Below are 20,918 nucleotides of genomic sequence, written 5' to 3' on the forward strand. Positions count from 1 at the left end.
ATTTGAGTTATACTTTTTTGCTCGCCCGCTAGAGAATTTCAAATGACTACCGTTGCTTGACTCCACTGTGTTCGGCTTGGAATCATTTTATTCGCAAAGAATTAAAAATAGATAAACAGTATTAGTAAAATCATTTTTATAGACTAAATTTTTGGGATATGGATATTAAAACGTCTTTATTTTTTATTTCTTTTTATTTAATACTTTATTTGGTTCACGTGGTAAGTATTTCGTGTGACTTGTTACTCTGATATAAAAAATTGAACGACTAAAAAATTATTACTATGATAATAATTACTATAAAGAGATTTTAATAATATATACTTTCGTGTAAAAATTATCTCCGCGTGAATGAATACATTTTCAAAGACTAATTATTTTAAATAGGAACTTTTGCAGTTATAAATTTAATCAGTCTTTTCTTTTTCTTATGATTAAATAAGCGTAAGAGTGTATCATTTCGCTTTGATACACCTTTGCATAAGTTAAAAAAATAGGTTTATACTGATAATTTTCTTTGGTCTTGAAATCAATTTATTATCAAGACGAGGTAAATAGTTCTTTAGAATCATCAAAATGCACGAACAATAAAATAATGATAAATTACGTACTGTTTCGAATATGAACAGTAGTAATCAAATTATCGTGCAAATCGATTTTCATACGATAATCTATCTAATCTATAGTCGATCGATCACAAAATGTATTTTCTCATATAAAAATATTATATAATATTAAACCTTAAACATTAATTATCATCTAAATTTAATCAAATCTATTAAAATTTGTTAAATATAAAATGTTCCTAAATTCAAGCACTTTTAAATAATAGGCATAATTTAATAAAAGAAAGATATTAATAACTTTCTGGTCCTAAGACGTTTTCAAGAATTGACACATTTTCATTTTCTGGAATTAATCTATCATCGATATTTGTAACGTTAATTGCAATGTTTTCAGAAGATTTCATTACTTCTTTTTCATCATTCATCTTATCAGAATTCCATGTTTTTTCTGTTGATTCAATGCAAGAAATATTTAGTCCTAATTTACAAAGATTCAATGCAGTCTTTTGTTCATGCTCCATAGTCTTTACTACTAACATTTCATCATTCTGGTTTTCTAGAGAAACTTGAGACATAGAATTTGTCATATTACCAGTCTTTAGTTCTGCAGTTAATTCTGCTATATTATTGAACGATATAGTCCTTTCTCTCCTACTTAAAAGATTTTTTAGCTCTGGATTTGCCAAAAATGGTTTACATCGTTTAGTATGTATCTTCATATTGTCCAGACGATTGAAAGGTTTGTCACATCCAGGACAATGAAATCTATAAATAAGACATATATTATAAATAAATAATATTAAATATAATATAATAGTATACCGCATACATACATGCATACAATAGTATACATATTGTCCGTCAAATGACTCAATATATATAATGTTAATATATATTTTAAATACCTTAGTAGAAAAATAAAATTATTTAATTGCTTTATACTGCATTTAATATCTTACATTGTTATCATAATATTAAAAGAATTTCAAACTTTCTGAATATGATTGGTGCTTTAATTTAAATACTTCAATTAGTTTTAATACCTCCAGTCATTAGTGAATTTCTCAGGATTCAGTGAAGTAAGAGACCATTAAGAAACTATTAGAAAACATACCTAATTTTGCTATGTACTGCCATGTGAGCAGCTAAATGAGACTGCTGACCAAACGACTTTTCACAGACATTACATTTGTACTTTCTAATACCTTCATGTTTTAAAAGATGTTCTTTTAGTATTTGGCTACTCTTATACACATTTGGGCATAGAGTACATTTGTATTTTGCAGCAGCGTGAACCTATGAATATAATTTGTGTTTTTAATTATATTCCAAATCAGTAACTAATTAATTTTAAATAAATTAACAAAATATATCTTACATTTTGATGATTGTGTAAAGCTTTTCTTGACTTGGTGTGTTTACCGCATATGTTACATACATAATCTTGCATGTGAATGTTTCTATGATGCGTTTCTAATGCTTCTGCATTAGATAAATAAGCAGAACATAGTTTACACATAACAGCTTTATCTTTGTTGTGTACCATCATGTGTGCACGCAATCTGCTTTTTGAATAAAACTCTTTTCCACAAAGTTTACAGCTAATATCCTATAACAATTTTTAAATGAATAAATAAAATACAGTAATTAATATATTATTTAATAGATTAATCAATTTTATTGATGGTACCTTCAATGGTTTATGAGTGGCATTATGATAACTTAATATTTGTCTACTGGAACTTGCAAAATCACAGAGCTTGCACTTGTATGGACGGGCACCTGTATGAGTATTAATATGCTCTTCTAATAAAATGGCATTTACATATCGTTTTTCACACAGATGGCACGCGAATGGTTTAATTTTTAAATGACTTTTTCTGATATGGCATCGAACATTACTAACAGTAACTGTGGCAAAGTCACAAGCTTTGCATTGATAGGGCTTCATTTGTAAATGTCCCCAAATATGTACCTACAAGAATTCAATATGACTATTATTATGTATTTTATTACAAATTTGAATAATTTCTTACGTATAATAAAAATAATTTGTACAACTTACCTGACACTTATCCATCCTGAGATAAAGGGAGCCACAAATATTGCAGCGTATATTCTTTTTATTAATTATCGTTATGTTTTTCTGTACTTCTTCTGAATTTACTATCGACATGTCCACCGTGTAATAAGTCTCAATAGCTCGTTTTTGTTCATCACTTATCAATTCGGAGATTTTTCCAAACGATCTATCTTTACTTTTAATTTTATTAAAACTATCTTCACTGAATCGAGATAATGAACGTTTGCTGAGGTTGCATTCTATCTCATTTGTAGTACTTTGGTCTATTACATCTATTGCAATGCATGGTTCTGTGGAATCTTCCTTCATCATCTTTGGATTTGATAATTCATTAGATTGCGAAGACCTTATAACGGTCACACGATTTTGTTCTGTAAATATTTTTGATTGGGGATTATTAGAAACATCAGAATGCTTAATAATATTTTGTACTGTTACTAAATTAGTCTCACTATTTTCAGTTTTCTCAGATTCCTCCACCAATGAACAAGATATCTGCGTTAAATCTAACTTTTTTCTTTTTTGATCATGATTTTCCACTACAGTTTCATCTTTCTGTATTAGTATTTCATTAGGAATCAAAACAGGCTGATTTGTCTTTTCAGTCTCCCTAGGTGGAGTACTTTCTGCTTCTCCTTTCTCTTGCTTTACAATAACTGATATTGCTTTACTTTTTACAGACCAATCTCCTGTATTGTTCAAATAGTTGCCAGGTTTTTCTGTGCTTTTACCATCAGATTCCATTTCTCTTAATTTATTAATTACTAAATCATCACCAATATGATGATTTTCATTATTTATGTATATAATATCAGGTTCCTTAACTTTGGTATAAATTATATTTGAGGATGTGTCCACCACTGCCACCTGTTCCTTCACTGCCTCTTGCTCAACTTGTGGTTTGGGGGAGGTTTCAATATTATTAATCACATTATTGGACTTATCATTATCATAAATAACATGCAGGCAGCTGCTTTTGCATTTGTTATCCAAATTTTTTAAACTACTATTTAAAGTATCACTCTTACCCATATCATTTTGGATTATCTCTTCTTTTTCTTCTTCCCTCTTTTTCCTTTTTCTGCTGCCTGCTAAGAAACTGGCTCCTCTCATCTTCTCCAATTTGTTTTTCCGTCCTTTTCTACGTCCTACAGGCTGATGTGTATTTATACTAATGTCCTCCTCATCTTTTTGCGGCGATTTCAAGTTATTCGTTGACCTTGTACGAACTGCAGTCTTTTTTGATATATTGTCGTTTAAATTTTTATGTTTTAAATTGTTTGTATTCTCTTCTAAATTACTAGCATCACGCTGGTCACTCCCCGATATCTTTTCACATGAAATTACATTGCTTATATGTACCGTAGTTTGTTTAACCGAGTGAACATCATTAACAGGGGAATTATTTACGAGATTGACGTTTTCTTCTTTTCTTTCAGTCCTGTAGTACGACGTATTATTTTCGGACAGATAATTTTTTGTACTCTTTAGACTTTCAGGTGATAATGCCTTAGCTTTCCGTTTCATCTCATTCGCAGATGGAATAGCGTTCTCCTTATCAGATTCAGCATCGCTATCTTGCTGGAACTTCTCATCTGTTGTATTTTGACTCTATAAAATAGAAACAAAATACTTCCAATCTTTCCGAAATGAAATATTAGCTTCTAAATATTTTAATTCTATAATTCCAAAAAAAAGTATTTTGATTACGTAGGCTATAATCAGTGAAATCAAAATATTCTTAAAATCATATACAACAAGTGAATACAAAAATTAAATCTTATTCTTTTTAGGATTCTAAATATTAATTTTGAAATATTCTATACATTTTTATATCACATATGAACATAAAAATGTTATTCAATCTTCTTCGTCTAAATTGTTTCAAACGATATATGTGGATTACTCTGGAAGCGGAGAAATTTCAAAGATTTCGAGGTCACTTCTATCTTTTTTTTAAATTGAGCTATATCTTTTTATACACTTTTTTTATAATAGGCTCGATTTTCTCTATAAAAAGTATTCAAGCACAGAAAACGATAAGTTTAAAAGGTATTTTAGCTTTAAGTTCACACAACTTATCTTATGAAAAACAAGAAAAAACGTAAAGCAGCGCTTTTACGTTCATGTTGTCTTTGTATTTCATACGACAAGTTTTATAAACTTGAAATTAAATGCCTTTTAAATTAATCGTATATGAAAAAGTATACGATTCAATTAAAAAAAATATAAATACCCTTTAGTAAATAATATATAAATATACAACTATTATTTAAAATATAATATATAAAATACAAATATTTGGAACAACTCCATTTCCAGTGTAGCTTATATAACGCGTGAATGTACCAAATTTTTTAATTTTGCATAATAAAATTTTTGTCTATCCCATATCATTTTAAAGCTGTCTTCATTTGTTTATAAGAAAAATATTGGTATATTTTATTTTCTCTAACAACAAGTAGACATGGGCAAACGTGAGATTTTAGTTAGATAATGTATCAAGTTACAATAGCTTACAGCCTGCAAGAACTCCTGTTGTACCAGATGACAGCGATCGTAAAAGTCGCAGAAGAATTCCAGGGTGCCCAAACATCGCAAACAAGCAAGCTGCGGCAGCCCATCGTTCTTCTTTATCTGAAACAACAAAAAGAAACTTCTGTGTCCAAAGAATGATCCACGTTATCTTTATAGATAGCATAAAAAAAAGCACAACACTTTACTAGAAGATATACCCCAATTAATCACAATCTATCTTGCAATAAAATAAGACTAAATCTAAATGACTTTAAATTTAGTAATAATATACTGCTATTTCTACTATCTTAGAATTCTACAGAGGAATTATATTAGTAACAGAACAAACCTCGTTGACTCGTATCTTTTATGTACATGCAAGATAAAAATAAATTACCATGCAAGATGAGTTAGAAGTGGTATGGAGAAAAATAAGGCTGAAAATCAAATAATTAGCGGTCCCAAAAATATCGTACCTTTATTGAGAAAAATTGTGGAATCCTTAAACAAATGTATGCTTTTTTCTTTATTGTCGAAAAATTGTTATATACGCTAATTCATACTGCACATTAATGACATATTAATGTTTACCTTAAGATATATACACAGTATATATAGTGTATATATATACAATATATATATCGACTTACTTATTACCTACTAAATGGAAAAATAGATTGGTTTAACAAACGTCTTGTACAAAATAATAATTATTGCTTATCACTTATGTTATCTGAGGAAAGAGTTTAAATGTTAGACGTAATATCCTTCGCACGATTTTATTAACAGTTCTCACGGGGAACAATTTGTCCCGAGGAAAAGTAATAATCATAGTTCATACATAATTCTTTGCGCTCTTATCTTGGAAACGCGGTAGACAAGTAGAACGTTTCACTTAGTAAAAAAAAAGTTAAAGTATTATACATATACTGAATATCCTGAAGCATTGTATAAAATAATAACTAAAACATTATCAATTCATTATCATCATTAACTAAATTCTGCTCCATATAAAACTATTACATTCTAAGTAAAAATAATGAAAAAATGTATATCATAATTATTCCTATCTTTTATCACTTAACAATTATTTCATGTAACATCCCTTTCAAAATATTCAATATAGTTCCTAAATTATATTAGGATAATTTGAGCACAAAGAATTACGACTAATTTTCTTCCGAAGGAAGATCAATGTTGCACGTGATACGTACTCAAAGAATCATTAACGATTTTTTCATTCACCAATGCTCTTGCTTAATACATGAATAAAATATATATTGAGTTGACCAAGGCACTTACGATATAGTTCTACGTTTTTCTTTCTAGCAAATCACATAATATGCTTTCTTACATAATTTATGGTATGCGCTACCCTTATAGCAAAATATCCGTTAGTTTTAATAATATAAGATCTATCGGAAACAATAGTCCACTTAAATCTAAAGACTTTTCATCATCAATCAATAATAATATATTTTGCAAATTTTCAATTTTCTTATATGAATCATTATTTTTGCTCTGAATCTTCATCTATATACATATGCAGTTTTACATATAAAATAGAATCGAAAATATAATAAAATACACTTTATACATGTATTATTTAAAAGTTTTGCAGTTCTATTAAAAACAGTCATGTAAAAATATATAGAAAATATTTTTTTTCACTTCTATATTCTTTCTTGGTCGGAGTTTTTGACTTTGGAAGCCCTGTATTTACACCTTTTCATGAATTAATCTTTCCTAGAAAGCTAACTGTGCGATAGACATACAAATTTTCCATAAAAATGAATCCAATAATACTCTTTGGCTTCCTTACAATTACAAGTATCAATCGTGACGTTTCTTTTTTTAATTTTTGTTATGTCTTATTCCAATATTCTGTCATGTTTCATGGCTTGTCTTTATTATAGCTTTGGTAAATTCTAATCAATAATGTTTCACGTGCAAAAATATTTTCTAATGTAGTATATGTAAATGGAAAAAATACTTAGGAGATACCAGTAGTCTCTTAAATGCACACCTACTACATTATGTACAAAATGACGACTAACTTACTGTAAAAAAAGAAAAAAGAAGGAAAAACAAAAAAAAGAAACGAGCGACGAAAGAGGAAAAAAATTGAGTGATCCCCACTGCAATTATTCACCCGATAATATAAGTTACTCCAAAATTTAAAAGTAAAATTAATCAATATCTCATGATTAATATTGCTGAATTTTTTTAAAAAAGCTTTTACTTTTAATTCTTGCAGCAATATTTTTGAAAATTTTAATTTATTGAATAACTAATGCTTTATCGACTAACTTAACGTTGTTTGACTAAGAGTTAAAAAAAACGTCTCTTTTGGAAAGCCCTAGCTCACCCATGAATTAAGTTAAGTCTTAAAAAAATATGAGAGTTATGTCAGTACCGTTACTTTTCGTTGGACGCAGTGGAAGCAACGTCGCCACTAGATGCGTTCTTCTGTTTGCTATTACTAGTCTTTTTTTCTTCAAAGTGTCTTTTTCTATGTACCTTCATGTTATCACGCCTATTAAACTTTCGTCCGCATTCCGGACAGGCATGCTTTTTCTCACCGTGCACGTGTCGGTGTGCAGCCAGATGACTAGCTTGTGCGAATCTTGCACCACACTTTTGGCAGATATGTTTCCTCAGCCCTTCGTGCTTCAATAGATGTTCGTTTAGGAATGCTTTGGAGGCGTATCTATTGTTACAAACGTTGCACACGAACGGCTTAGGATTTGAGTGTTGTAACACGTGAGCCTTATACTTGGACGCGACTTTGAACGTTTTACTACAAACTTCACAAGTGTATGTAGTCGCGTGACGCGTTTTAATATGTTCATTCAAAACTGAAAGACTTGAATACAGGTTATAACAGAATCGACACCTGAAATTGCGACGATTTTTTAAATGTACGCTAGCTATATGACTTAACAATCTCGTACGGTACGGGAACACTTTGCCACAATATTCGCAAGCTAAGTTCTGCGGAGGTAAGTGTGATTTCATGTGGATTTGTAGAGACACTTTGTGATGATAACTTTGACCGCAGTCTGTACAAGAATAAGGTCTCACACCTTTGTGCACGTTGTCGTGCTCCATTAAATAAAATTTCGACTTGAACCTTTTTGGACATTTTGGGCATTGTATCGGTCTAGGATTAGTATGTGAGCATCGAATATGCTTCATTACATCGGACTTGCATACGAATTTAGCGTTGCACAAAATGCAAGTATACTGCTTAATACCGAGATGGGTTTTCACGTGAACCATACATTTGTCCTTACGTTCATAGAACTTACAACACAATTTACAAGAGTAGCCGTTTTGATTATCCGTGACGACATGTTCGACATTATCGTCGACACGAATTTCTTCTCCGTCGATCCTGAAAAGTTCTTCTGGGTTCTGAGAAGCTTGCCATTTCTGCTCGAATTCAGCAGAATCCTTCAATTTCGTTGAACTGCCATTCTTCAGGCTACTGTTGATAATGGTGTTTATTATACTATTTACTTCTACGCAACTTTGATTTTGTAAAAGACCAACGATTGCCTTGTCCACCAAACAGGAACCCTGATCTGGAAATACTCGCGCTCGAACAGTAGCTACATCGTCACTTTCCTTTTTACATAATTCTACAGTAAAACTAATATCTTCAATGTCGCTGCTTTGATTTCGGGTTTCTTTTACAGAAACTTCGATGTTTGGAGAGTTTGACACGATACTTAGAAGTTTATTTAATGCTGATGTTGGAATTTGTATAGTGTGCGGATCTTGCTGCTTCCCAACCAGTTTCTCACCAATTTCATTAGGGCTATTATGTGGACTAACAGTTATTTCTGTGGCAGTATTATCATGACTTCTAAGTCTATTTGCGATTGGCGTATCAGTCACTGTTTCATTTGCAGCAGTTGTTTCTGTACTTTGTCTACTTCTAAGCCATCGCGTGGGAGTTGTTTCAGAACTTTGAACAATTTGTATATTCTCTGTATTGTCTCCACTTGTACTTTGAATATTATTCTGCTCTTTTGGAGCTTCTTCATTGCCTTTTACTTGTTGTTGACTCCTTAAGTTTCTCTGAGTCTTTGTAGCTGTTCTTAAAACACGTTGCTCTACTTCTTTAACACTCCCATCATTAGGAGAATTAAGATTTTTGTTGGTTTCATTGTTGTTGTTGTTTGTTGATGTACTTGGTGTTGTATCTTCAGTCTTTACTTCAGCCTAGAGATAGATTGAAATAAAAGTAGAAGTGGGTACCAGAAATAGTTTTATTGAAGAAAATGAATTCAATCCGGTATTTGTGGTATATACTTTTTATTATAAATACAAATATATTAAAAACTGCATATTTAATAAACAATTTTTTATGTTATGATTGAAAATTGTTTTATGAACCAAAATACCAGATGATACCACTTTATACTATTTGAATTTCAAAGAAAAAAGAGAGCTGCATGCTCTGGTAGCATCATAGATGAGCGGTAGAGCTATGTATTAAATTTGAATACGAACTTACAATCTCTGTTAAGGGTGGTAGATTGTATCGATCGCGTAACACTTGTTGGGTGCGAAGACACTCCTCTTGGAAGTCGCAAACGAATTCGAGCTTGCCCAGACATTGAACACAGATCGCCTTGGGCAGAGGATCCCTTTCATCTATCTGCGATTCAAACAAAATATCTAAATACTAAATATATGTGATTTTTAAAATCTTACTTGAAGATCTGATTCTGTACAAATTTTAATTGAACTGAAAAACCATATTTTGTCTTGTTAAAGAATAATTATGAATATATAAACAATTTAATTAAAACCCTACCGCTCTGTAGATACACCATTCTGAAAATTCTTATAATCTGGTACCCACTCTAATAATACATATTGCTAACATTCATACTTATCATTATAATTATGTAAATACAATAACATTAATAACCATTTACAAATATCTAAAAACAAATATATAACGTTTATGTAAAAAATATTGGATATAGAACTAACAATTACTTTCTTATGTTTATATAAACTTGAAAAAGTAAAGATAGATTAAAAAAATGAATACTTTCAAATCCAAATTCAGTTTTTTGTTAATCAGATTCCAAGAACAAATTATGTTTACAAAACATTGATTACAAAATATTTCATTTTAAAAAAGATATTAAACATAATACAATCATAAAATAAAGAATAGCAATATGAGGATAATAAACAATTACTTACAAAATAGATATCTTGTATTTAATAAAATAGTCATTGTTGTACAGTATATAATCATAACATACAATTATACATGTCTCTAAATCATAAACATATTACATACAATTATTTAGGATTTACTTAAGAAGTCTTTAAGTCTATGTAAACAATTTGACACACATTTGGAATAATAATATGAAACTGAAATAAATATTTCTTTCTCAAAACAAACATAAAACATAGAAGTAAATACGATATTAGTACTAAAACTACACAAGTGAAAATTAATGCGAACAAAATATAATAGAACAAAGGTAGCAAAAGAAAGAAAGAATATCTTTTCTTCTCATGCTCTTCTCCCCTCCGGCCATTTTTCTAACCCCCTCCTCTAACTACAAACGGGGCCCGGACCCCATGACACACCTCTTACATTTGTACTCACCAGAATGTTGATTTTTGTGTGGATCTTTAATCCTAAAAATCGTTTGGTGCCTTCCTCACCGAAAACGTCGATGTATATACTCTCGCACTGGCCGCAAAGTCGACAAATTTGCGCGTCTCCCTCCCCTAACTCCATTTTTGTTTACGTTGAAGGCTGCCTGAATTCGCTTTCGACTACTTGATCACACTGAAAATTTACCATGGAACCGATGCTTGTATTATTTGGCCCGATCCCCGTATCATCAGCTGCTTGTTTTAACGATGCCACAATTTTCGAACTCAACCAGATTACCGGCAAAATAAATAGAAATGAATTAAACAAAAGACAAAATTTTAACGTTAGCGTTACTACTTGCTCGCTGATCTGACACGGGGATGTAGCCGCGTTCGGGCCAGACTAGCATACATTCACTTCCCTTCCCCTCCACCGTTGTACGAATTTCGACCAATCAGTGATCTCCGTTTCGCATTACACATTTACCGTGTTCGTAATTGGTCACTGCCATCGCGGTCTAACTTGAAGCATTGTATATAGACTGACAGTAGATCGACAAAGTGATTGAAAATTTCAACTTTTTTCTTGGGTTTTCCTATTTTTGAATCTTCTAAGGCACGTAAAGAGTAAAGCGACAAGCTTATATTATTGTAGCCATATTGACATTAACAATCAGTAATGACGCATTGCCGATCAATTGTTGTATAGCCTATTTCACATCTATTTCATACAAATCAAAAAGTTTTATTTATTTTGTGTTTATTTCTCTATCACTTGTGTCCTCTTATATTTCATGTTATATATTCACAGATTAATGGTAACTAACTAATTTTGGTGTTGTGTATTGTGCATTTAAGTATCTACTATTAACACTCTTGAGATTGATATTTTGTAACTACAATTATATTTCGTAACGTATTTAATATATATGCAATATATAGTACTTCATATTTATCCAGTTTTCTGCCCCTAATAATATTTACGTTTTTATTTATTAATTTATTTTTGTTTTTTGTATTGTTCATAAAAATAACAAGAAGATAAACAACATATGATATGATGAAAGTATCATTTTAATTTTTCGGTGAGGTTAAATTTAATACATTAGTACGATGTAAAGAAATATATTAGTTTTAGTTATTAAAATAATCAAGGAAATAAAATAATATTTATCGTAAAGGTATGAATGGGTATATACTCTCTAAGGGAATTTCAATTTGTTTAAAATTTAGAGTTATGTTGTTATGTTTTGTACCTTTAGGTTAGGTTGTAAAAGAGTTCAAATAAAGATTAATGACGGAAAGATACAAACATTTAATTGTCAAAAATGTACAAAATTTGTGAACGTTATAAGAGAATTTAAGTGGTATTGGTGATTCATATAATTTTACGATAATTATTGATAACCAAAATTATTGATATTATTGATAACTAAAGTACGAATATTTACAAGTATTGATTCATTTTATACTTAATATACAATATCTTATTTGTAAGTATCAAATATTTTAAAACTATTAATTTAATTACTATTAATTTAAGAATTATGGATTAATATTTTATAAATCTCTTGTTAATACTCAGTGATATTTAAAAACTGTTTTACATATGTTTTAAGAAATAAAACTTCATTTATTTTTATTTTATAACATGTAGATGTTAATTTAAGAAGGTGAAATATTAAAAAAATGATTTAAAAATGAGCACTTTAAACAACTCTGTTATAATTTGTTACGAAAATTCAAAACCAAGGAAAGAAAAAGTATTTTCAAGAAAAAAAAAGGTACAAAAAAATGTAAAACGAACATTCTATGAAAGTCCACTGAAACATATCCAATTAAGGTAATAGAAAATGCAAAGAGAATTTGTACGATATGTATAAAATGTAGACTTATATACACACATAAGTATTTGTTTTTGTAATTGTAGTAGCAAAAGATGGGCACAAGCACAAAAACGACTATTATGTAATACTAACCAAGTCTTTAACAAAAGAAAAGATTCTTTTTGCTTTGCAAAAGAGTCTTTACAAGATAGCATTATTATTTTAAGTGATAATGAAAATGAATCAAATAATAAAGATAATGAAAGTAAACAAGAACTACAAACAAAAAAGAGATTCTTAGATTTGTCAATAAATGGTGAAGGAAATCCTCAATGTAATTCAAATGAAACATTAAGTCAAACAAAAACTGCAGTAGAAGGACCTCCAAGAAAGAAAAGGAAAAAGAACATTGTTGCATTGTCAGAAAATAATTCAACTTGTCCTTCAGTATCTAATACAATTATCGATTTAGATGATGAAAACATAGGTAAAAAATATGTTTCCTACAAAACAATAACATTTTTCTAACTAAGAATATTATTGCAATTTAATTTTTTATAGCTTTGGTATCAGATTCTATAAATCAAAGTTTAGATGATATTGTTGTGGTATGGTCATCAACAAAAACTATTCCATCATCTGCAGAAACTATTCCATCATCTGTAGAAACTGTTCCACTATCTGCAGAAACTGTTCCACCATCTGCAGAAACTGTTCCACCATCTGCAGAAACTGTTCCACCATCTGCAAAAACTGTTGCACCCTCTACAGAAACTGTTCCACAATCTGTAAAAACTCCTGTGTCAAGTGCAAAAACTCCTCTACTATCTGTAAAAACTCTACCATGTGCAAAAATTCCTCCACAACCTGTAAAAAGTTCACCATGTGCAAAAACTTCTCTACTCTCCATAAAAACTTTTGTACCACCTGTAAATCAATCAGAAGAAGAACCTATAGATCGAAAGAAGAATGACAGAATTTTTATGATAGATACTACACCAAATAAAAACAATCTTAGTTGCTTACAATCCAATGAAACAAATACTGAAAAGGATGCAAAAAACAAAAAAGTAGAAGAAGAAGAAAGTGCGATAACTTGTTTACCTTTCAGCAAACGTAGATTGAAATTTCCTAAACCTCATAATATAAGCAAAAACATTATAATGACAAAACCAAAGACAACTCAAAGATTAAGAAATTTCAGACGATCAGTAACGAACTATACTACATCTACATTTACATCTACTACATCTACTATATCCACTACATTTAATACACCTGCTACATCTACTATATCCACTACATTTAATACATCTATTATACCTACTATATCCACTACGTTTGATACATCTACTATACATACTATATCTAATACAAGTACATTACCACTTGTATATAATATGCCAGTTGCATATAACTATCCTAATTTATATGACTTTTCTAATCCTGGATTTCAAACTACTTTTGAGCCTAGCTTTATATCATATCCTCAGTTATCTACAACTGGATCATCTGTACCTCAACCACTTAATAGCTTACGGGAGATAGTTATTGACGGCAACAACATAGCTATGGCGTATGATGATTGATTATTTGGAGATTATATTTAATTTATGTATTATAATTATACGTGCAGCAACAATTTAATATTTTCTAGGTACCGTAAACATAAAATATTTGCGGAGGAAGGAATCAAGATAGTCGTAGAGTATTTCCAAAAGAGGGGTCATTCTGTTAAAGTATTTGTACCTCATCATAGAAGATCATTAAACCACCCATTACTTGAAAAGTTATACACAGATGGAATAGTAATTTTTACACCAAGTCGTGTTATCGGTGGTAAACGGATAACTCCTTACGATGATAGGTAAATTGTTTTTCTTTTTAGCTATTGTGAGAACTATTTATTTTATAAAGTGGTATTCCTTATCACTTCTAGGTATATATTAGAATATGCAACAATGTGTGGAGGTATCGTAGTTTCTTTAGACCAATATAGAGATTTATATTTGGAAAAACCAGAATGGCGTGATACAATTGAAAAGAGATTATTGATCCCAACATTTGTAGGAAATTATGTTATGTTTCCTGAAGATCCTTTAGGTAGAGGTGGTCCTACACTGGAAGAATTTCTAAGACATTGAATGTAAAATGTAGTAAAGGATCAATGTAAATAGAAATTTAGTTTATACAGATAAGTTTTTATATTTTCTAGTGACTAATTAATAATAAATTACAATACGTATATATATATGTATATACATATTGTAACTTATTTTATTTGTAATTACAAAAAAATTATAGATAGTATAAAAAAGATTAATACATGAGAAAATATTTGATTAATTTAATTAACAAAAGAAAGCAGCATTTTTTTATTGTAAAATATTTACATCTGTCAATTACTTTCCAATTTATCTTTTACATGTAAGTGCCTAACATATAAATTATTTTGTATAGGTAATATAGTGGGGTGAAATTATTGTATGCTTAAAAATAGTAAAATGAAAAAGTTATTGTTTCTAAACCACTGAAATAATACATTATAAAATAATATATCATTATATTTAATATACAAAAATAGTTTAATATTTAATTAATAAATGATTATATATTAACACAATATTTTATACACAATTAAAAAAATAGAAATTAATTTACAATGGAAATACGAAAAAGATTGTTTTAACATAAGGTTTTGGAAAAATATTTCAAATTCATAAATGTTCATTAAGTTGTACTTATATACTTGATTTAGTTTAAAAAAAGTGTTATTTTTCTGTAAACATAAATTTAGATCAATATTCATTTGTTTGTTTAATTGGAAAATTTAAGATCACTGAATAAAGAATCACTTTCAATAAATTATATAAACTAAATGTTAATTATTTATATACATATATAAAAATCAGTAATTTTTTGGTGACATAGAATTCCACATGGGCTTCCAACACCATTTACGAGATTTACGAATACTGTCCATATTTTCTTGCGCTGTTTCGCGCGCTAATCGTTGCATTGGATTTTTGTCATCAGAATTATATTCTGAATTTGATAATACTGTTTCGTGTTGAAAAGCAGAAGTCACGCCTAAGGAAGAATATTTTATATATTTTACTATTATTGTATATAAAAAGTTCTAATAGAAAATACGCTCATATAATAAGAGAATAATTACTCGCTTTGGCAAATAATTTTTCTAAGACGTATTGATCATCTTCAATTGGTTTAGGTTCCTCTGTCAGAGAACGTTCAAGACGTCGTCCAATTAAATGTGAGACACGTTCTCCTTCAAATAGAGCTGAGGCAGCATGCTCTTCTAATCGTGAACTTCTTTTTCTTTTTTCTTTGCAATGATTTTTATTTAATTTTGACAACGTATCTTCATTCATATTCACATTACATGTTACTGTTTCGTTACTTCTATCTAAAATTTCAGTTATATTAGCATCATTAGATAGACATTGTACAGTAGCCTTATTTGATGTTTCATGTATTTTAATATCAGAATTTGATCTACTTGTTAATGTATGATCTTCATCTTCCAGTTTATTATTTAAGATGTTGTCTGTATTGTATTCAATATCTTTTGAAATTTTATTTTGGATATTGTTGTCATTCGTACTTTCTTGATGTGCAGAAAAAAGTATATCTTCATTTTTTTTATGAAGATTACTCTCGTTTTTAATACCTTCTTTTGTTAAATTATCCTTGAATATTTCATAATTGTGTTTTAAAATATCTCGATCAATATTATTGTTATGGCAACTTGAAACATGATTTTCTGTAGCGCGTGCTATTTGTATTACAGGTGTAGAGTTTGAGGTATTTTGACTTATATTTTTACTAAGCGTAGCTGCTAATTTTCGCATTTTTTCAATTTTATTAGGTGAAAATTTGGTAGACGAAGAAACTAGTCTAGATTGTCCGAATAATTGATCTATTTCACTAGAATTATTATCGATAGATTCATTAAAATTAAAAAGTTCAACTAAATCGGAAGTTTTAAATAATCTATGTTGACGTGGATCTTCTAAAACCTTATTTGCGAGAAGTATTTTAAATATTTGTCTGTGATACATCTGAAACAAAACATTATCTCATAAATACTTCGTAATATTCAGCAAAAGAGAAACTTAAGATTTTACCTTTTCTTCAATAGTACCAGCAGTAATAAGTCTATAAATGGTAACTTTTTTGTTTTGTCCAATTCTCCATGCACGTGCTCTTGCTTGAGCATCAGTTGCTGGATTCCAATCCGGATCATAAATAACTACTCGATTTGCTCCAGTCAAATTTACTCCCAGACCTCCAACACGCGTAGTTAACAAAAACACAAAATATGATGGATCCTGTATGAAAAAGATCAAATTACAAAAAAGCAAAATATTAATAAAATACATTTTCCGTTTATCGATATATGTATACCTTATTAAATAAACGAATTGTTTCTTGTCGTTGTGACATAGAAGTAATTCCATCCATTCTTAAATAAGAATATTCTTCGCTTTGTACTAGAGATTCTAAAACATGCATCATCTGCAAATAAAACTTTGTTATACATTATTCTGTACATAACGTATGTTTATAAACAATTATATAACTTATTTACTTGTCTCCCTTGAGTAAAAAGAAGTACTCTATGTCCCTGTTTCTTCCAAATTTTAAGAAGGGACCGAACCACTATCATTTTACCAGAGCGCTTCCAGTATCCAAATTTCTCCAATGCTTCATTTGATACATCAATGTCTTCATCTGAATCCTAAATATACATTTAATTAAATACAATGAATTGTAATGCGCGCTGCATGATATAAATATTATAATATAAATTAAATTATAATTTGAATAAAATATATAAATTATAAACTTACAACTGGATTTGTATAAAGAAACAAATCAGGATGATTACATATCTTTCTAAGCACTGATAATGCTATGAGGAGGCGAGCCCTGTATCTTCTGCTTACTGAATTACTCTTTTCATGCAAAATGAAACTAACATCTGCAGAACGTAAATATTCTTTATATAGTTCCTTTTGTTCTCCTGTTAAACTGCAAAACAGTACCTAAAAAACATGAATTGAGATATGAAATTATAAATTCTTACAAAATATCCTAATGTGTAACAAACCTGTTCGTTTTTTTCTGGTAGACTAAGATGATGTTGCACATCATTTTTTGTTCTTCGGAGCATATATGGTGTAATAGTATCTCTAAGCATTGTAGCAACCTGAAGCGCGATAGCTTCTTGCAAAGGAGAAGCATTTGTATATCCTCCACGAGTTATAGGGGCTGCACAATGCTCTAAAAATGCAGGTAAAGTGCCTAACTTGCCAGGTAGAATAAAATCAAAGAGGGACCATAGTTCTTTTAAGGAGTTTTGCATAGGGCTACCCGTTAACAAAAGTCGATGTGGTGTAGAGAATTCCTTTACTGCTTTACTGATCTACAAGAATTCAGTTACAATTGCTTTTGTACCTAATTGTAAAATCATCACAGATTAAAAGCAAGAAACTACCTTTGCTTGTGGATTTCTTATTTTGTGACCTTCATCAAGTATGACATAGTGCCATTGACTGGTTACAAGTAAATCTTTATGTATAAGCATACCAGAATAAGAAGTAATTAATACACCACCAGATTTTAAAGAGTGCATTAAATACTCCAAATTACCTGAAAAGATATTTATTAATAATATAAAAGTAATAAAATATCACATTATTATCATATGTTAGTGTAGTAAGTAACAGATGATTTTATCTTACCGTTATAAGTTCCACATTGATGTAGAACAGCTACTCTTAAAATAGGCCACCATTCATGAAAATGCTTTACCCATTGTTCCATTAGAGTAGCTGGACAAACAATTATAGTTGGTCCTAAACCTCTGAACCTATGAGTAAGTAGTTATTATTAATTAAATATGTATTATGACTTTGTTAAAATAATCAATAAACAGAAGGTATGTACCTTCCACCATCTGACAGTAATTCACTACAATCTAAACCTGCAAGAAATGCAATTACTTGAACAGTCTTTCCCAAACCCATTTCATCACCTAGTAACCCTCCTAAGCCACGAAGATGCAGTTCCCACAACCATTGTACAGACACTTTCTGATATCTAAAAAAATTAGTCAATTTTATATATACACATAATAGATATATATATAAAAATCAGTCTTTTAATTATTCATACTTATATAACTTTTTCCATATAGACTGAGGGATTTTAAATAAATTATCTATTTTGTGTAGTGGTTCATCCTTTGGATAACCACTTTTCTCTACCCTTTCTCTATACATCTCTTCATTTCCATCATCCAAAACTAAAATTCACATAATTCTCTATTAATAAAAGTGACATATTATAATGATTAATTTTAAGATAAATCACTATGTTTACCTCTTTTTGTATGAACAGATTTGGTAAGAGATTTTCTTTTTTTACATGATTTTCCTTCATCTGCTATAAAATTAAAAAAAAAAAACGATGCTTTATTAATAAATATTAAATTTCAAATTAAATTAGTGATAATATGTACCTGAATCTATTTGTTCATCACTTGGTACATATTCACTTTCAGAATCATTAGTTATATCTGCAAATTTAATGTTTGTTGTATTTTCAATCAATGTCTCTTTAGTATTATCTTTGGAACTATTACAGGAAATGAATTCATTTTTTGAATGTTTAGCCTCTTTGGTAGAATTCTCAACTTGATTAAACTTACTGTCTTCTGTTTCATAATTAATATCATTGTTTTTATTTAAGCTTTTTGATGTTTCAAATTCAGAAACTAATTTCTTCTTATTAGCTTTAATTTTTGTTTTTTTCGCTATTTTAAATTCTTTAGGATGAGTATTTAATAATTTTGGTTTTTTAATTGTTACTGCATTATTACTAGTATACTTAGATGCCTTTGAATTTTCTTTCAAACGTTTCCTTTGTTTGGCAAGTTCAGCCTGCTGTCGAAGATATTTTTCAAGATCAAGTAAATGAGAGGATTTATTAAATGTCCTGAAAAATGAATATTAAGTTTAGTTTTTATAATTTTTACTTATAACAATTTTATTAATATCATATACCCTTTAGTTTTTAACAAATCAAACTGTTTTTCAATTGCTTGAAAGGGTGTAATCTCTCCAGTTTGAACTTGCTTTTTTAATTCTTTTTGTCCTGAACAATCTATACTACCAGTTCCATTATCATTGTTTAGTTCTTTTGAATCCTTTTTTGTTTTTATATTTGATTTCATGAAATTATTAATTTTTTTTGATGCTTCATTAAAAATGCTTTCCTCACTTCTTATTGACAAAACCTAATAACATTTCTTTATTATTAACAGTATGATAAGAATAAATTAAATTTTATATTACATATTGTATAATAGTATATGTTCAACTTTTTTAAATATTACAATTGCAGATAGTAAAAGTAATATATTATATTTTATTGTCATATTTTAAATAAGATATAACATAAGTTAAAAAGAAAGATGAGATAATTAAAAAAAATGGTTTATATATTCTCTTTCGTTATAAAAATTTAAAAATATTCTAACTAAATCAATTTTATAACATAACCTTCTCTCTTAAACTGTTATCTCTCCCATTTATGTGTATATCATTAAATTTTTCATTATTAAAAACTTGTCCTTGATCATCACTTTCCATGATTGCGATAATGAAATCAAATGATACCTTCACGTGTTACAATACAATATGTGATAAACAATAACCAGAAAGTGGCAAAAAATTGAGAAAATGTAGAATTTTAAGAACTACATCTTAAATGATTTTAATTTTGAATTATTAATTTTTCTGATAAAATATTTGATAAATAAACATTGTCATTCAACTTGCATAATATTACAGTCAATGGAAATAGATATAACTGTTGTCACGTCTAGCTTTACCGGCATATTAAACGTTATTTCACGCAAATATTGTTAGATGGTAGCACTAAAATTGTTTTTTTTTCATTAAATTCAAAATAATATTATAACCTCTGTTATGACTTACTATGTACCATAAATAAATAAATGTATATATATATATATCATGTATATATATAATATACACATTTATAATATATATATATATATATATATATATATATATATATATATATATATATATAATTATAATCATTAAATTCTATATAAAATTAAATAAATATAGTATCAGTACAAATTATGTAGATCAAAATCATCAGAATATAAAAAATGTAATATACTCGCGAATTTAATGGTTTTTAATATTAAAATAAAGATTCAAGGTG

General features: G+C 28.9%; 3 protein-coding genes and 1 long non-coding RNA gene across 13 annotated transcripts; 2 read left to right on the plus strand and 2 right to left on the minus strand.

Annotated features, from left to right (window-relative positions):
• Positions 1-799: 799 nt before the first annotated feature.
• On the minus strand, positions 800-11,222 carry LOC138180441 (uncharacterized). Of its 4 annotated transcripts, none has more exons than XM_069114324.1 (8): positions 10,814-11,222; positions 5,170-5,286; positions 3,678-4,260; positions 2,632-3,542; positions 2,257-2,541; positions 1,945-2,175; positions 1,681-1,862; positions 800-1,331 (listed from the first exon to the last, which is right to left on the minus strand). In XM_069114324.1, the coding sequence occupies exons 1-8, from the start codon at positions 10,946-10,948 to the stop codon at positions 857-859; spliced, it is 2,919 nt and encodes a 972-aa protein (XP_068970425.1). In that variant the 5' UTR covers positions 10,949-11,222; the 3' UTR covers positions 800-856. The 4 variants fall into 4 exon arrangements, with proteins under 4 accessions (XP_068970425.1, XP_068970424.1, XP_068970423.1 ...); XM_069114323.1 differs by having other exon boundaries at positions 2,632-3,020; positions 3,102-4,260; XM_069114322.1 differs by having other exon boundaries at positions 2,632-4,260.
• Positions 11,223-11,298: 76 nt separating this feature from the next.
• Positions 11,299-12,214, plus strand: LOC138180444 (uncharacterized). Its single transcript, XR_011173308.1, has 3 exons — positions 11,299-11,426; positions 11,848-11,987; positions 12,069-12,214. It is a non-coding gene; the product is annotated as an uncharacterized LOC138180444 (long non-coding RNA).
• A 526-nt stretch (positions 12,215-12,740) lies between these two features.
• LOC138180442 (protein NYNRIN) lies at positions 12,741-15,015 on the plus strand. Its single transcript, XM_069114326.1, is given in 5 exon segments — positions 12,741-12,895; positions 12,898-13,119; positions 13,194-14,208; positions 14,290-14,499; positions 14,572-15,015. Coding segments are annotated over 5 exon segments (1,683 nt in total). The 5' UTR covers positions 12,741-12,864; the 3' UTR covers positions 14,777-15,015.
• Positions 15,016-15,331: 316 nt separating this feature from the next.
• On the minus strand, positions 15,332-20,561 carry LOC138180440 (DNA excision repair protein ERCC-6). 7 transcript variants are annotated; one of them, XM_069114319.1, is made up of 16 exons: positions 20,222-20,560; positions 19,724-19,956; positions 19,369-19,655; positions 19,180-19,236; positions 19,041-19,100; positions 18,834-18,963; positions 18,606-18,758; positions 18,401-18,528; positions 18,154-18,308; positions 17,767-18,081; positions 17,507-17,701; positions 17,245-17,394; positions 17,061-17,171; positions 16,781-16,984; positions 15,811-16,714; positions 15,332-15,722 (listed from the first exon to the last, which is right to left on the minus strand). In XM_069114319.1, exons 1-16 carry the CDS (start codon positions 20,309-20,311, stop codon positions 15,541-15,543), a joined length of 3,354 nt encoding a protein of 1,117 aa, XP_068970420.1. In that variant the 5' UTR covers positions 20,312-20,560; the 3' UTR covers positions 15,332-15,540. The 7 variants fall into 7 exon arrangements, with proteins under 7 accessions (XP_068970420.1, XP_068970419.1, XP_068970417.1 ...); XM_069114318.1 differs by having other exon boundaries at positions 19,041-19,103; XM_069114316.1 differs by having other exon boundaries at positions 15,811-16,059; positions 16,153-16,714; positions 19,041-19,103; positions 19,180-19,655.
• Positions 20,562-20,918: the final 357 nt, after the last annotated feature.

Source organism: Bombus flavifrons, chromosome 5, assembly GCF_040668555.2.
Source record: "Bombus flavifrons isolate JBK064 chromosome 5, iyBomFlav1_principal, whole genome shotgun sequence".
Lineage (NCBI taxonomy): Eukaryota > Metazoa > Arthropoda > Insecta > Hymenoptera > Apidae > Bombus > Bombus flavifrons.

Excerpts from the sequence above, each read along its gene's own strand:
- LOC138180441 (XM_069114322.1), bottom strand. The coding sequence starts at position 10,948 with ATGGAGTTAGGGGAGGGAGACGCGCAAATTTGTCGACTTTGCGGCCAG. Across the intron at positions 5,287-10,813 it reads ACACAAAAATCAACATTCTG|ATAAAGAAGAACGATGGGCT; the intron begins GTGAGTACAAAT and ends TTGTTGTTTCAG. Across the intron at positions 1,332-1,680 it reads GCAGTACATAGCAAAATTAG|ATTTCATTGTCCTGGATGTG; the intron begins GTATGTTTTCTA and ends TCTTATTTATAG.
- LOC138180440 (XM_069114314.1), bottom strand. The coding sequence starts at position 20,311 with ATGGAAAGTGATGATCAAGGACAAGTTTTTAATAATGAAAAATTTAAT. Across the intron at positions 18,759-18,833 it reads ATATGGAAAAAGTTATATAA|ATATCAGAAAGTGTCTGTAC; the intron begins GTATGAATAATT and ends TAATTTTTTTAG. Across the intron at positions 16,715-16,780 it reads CTGGTACTATTGAAGAAAAG|ATGTATCACAGACAAATATT; the intron begins GTAAAATCTTAA and ends GTTTTGTTTCAG.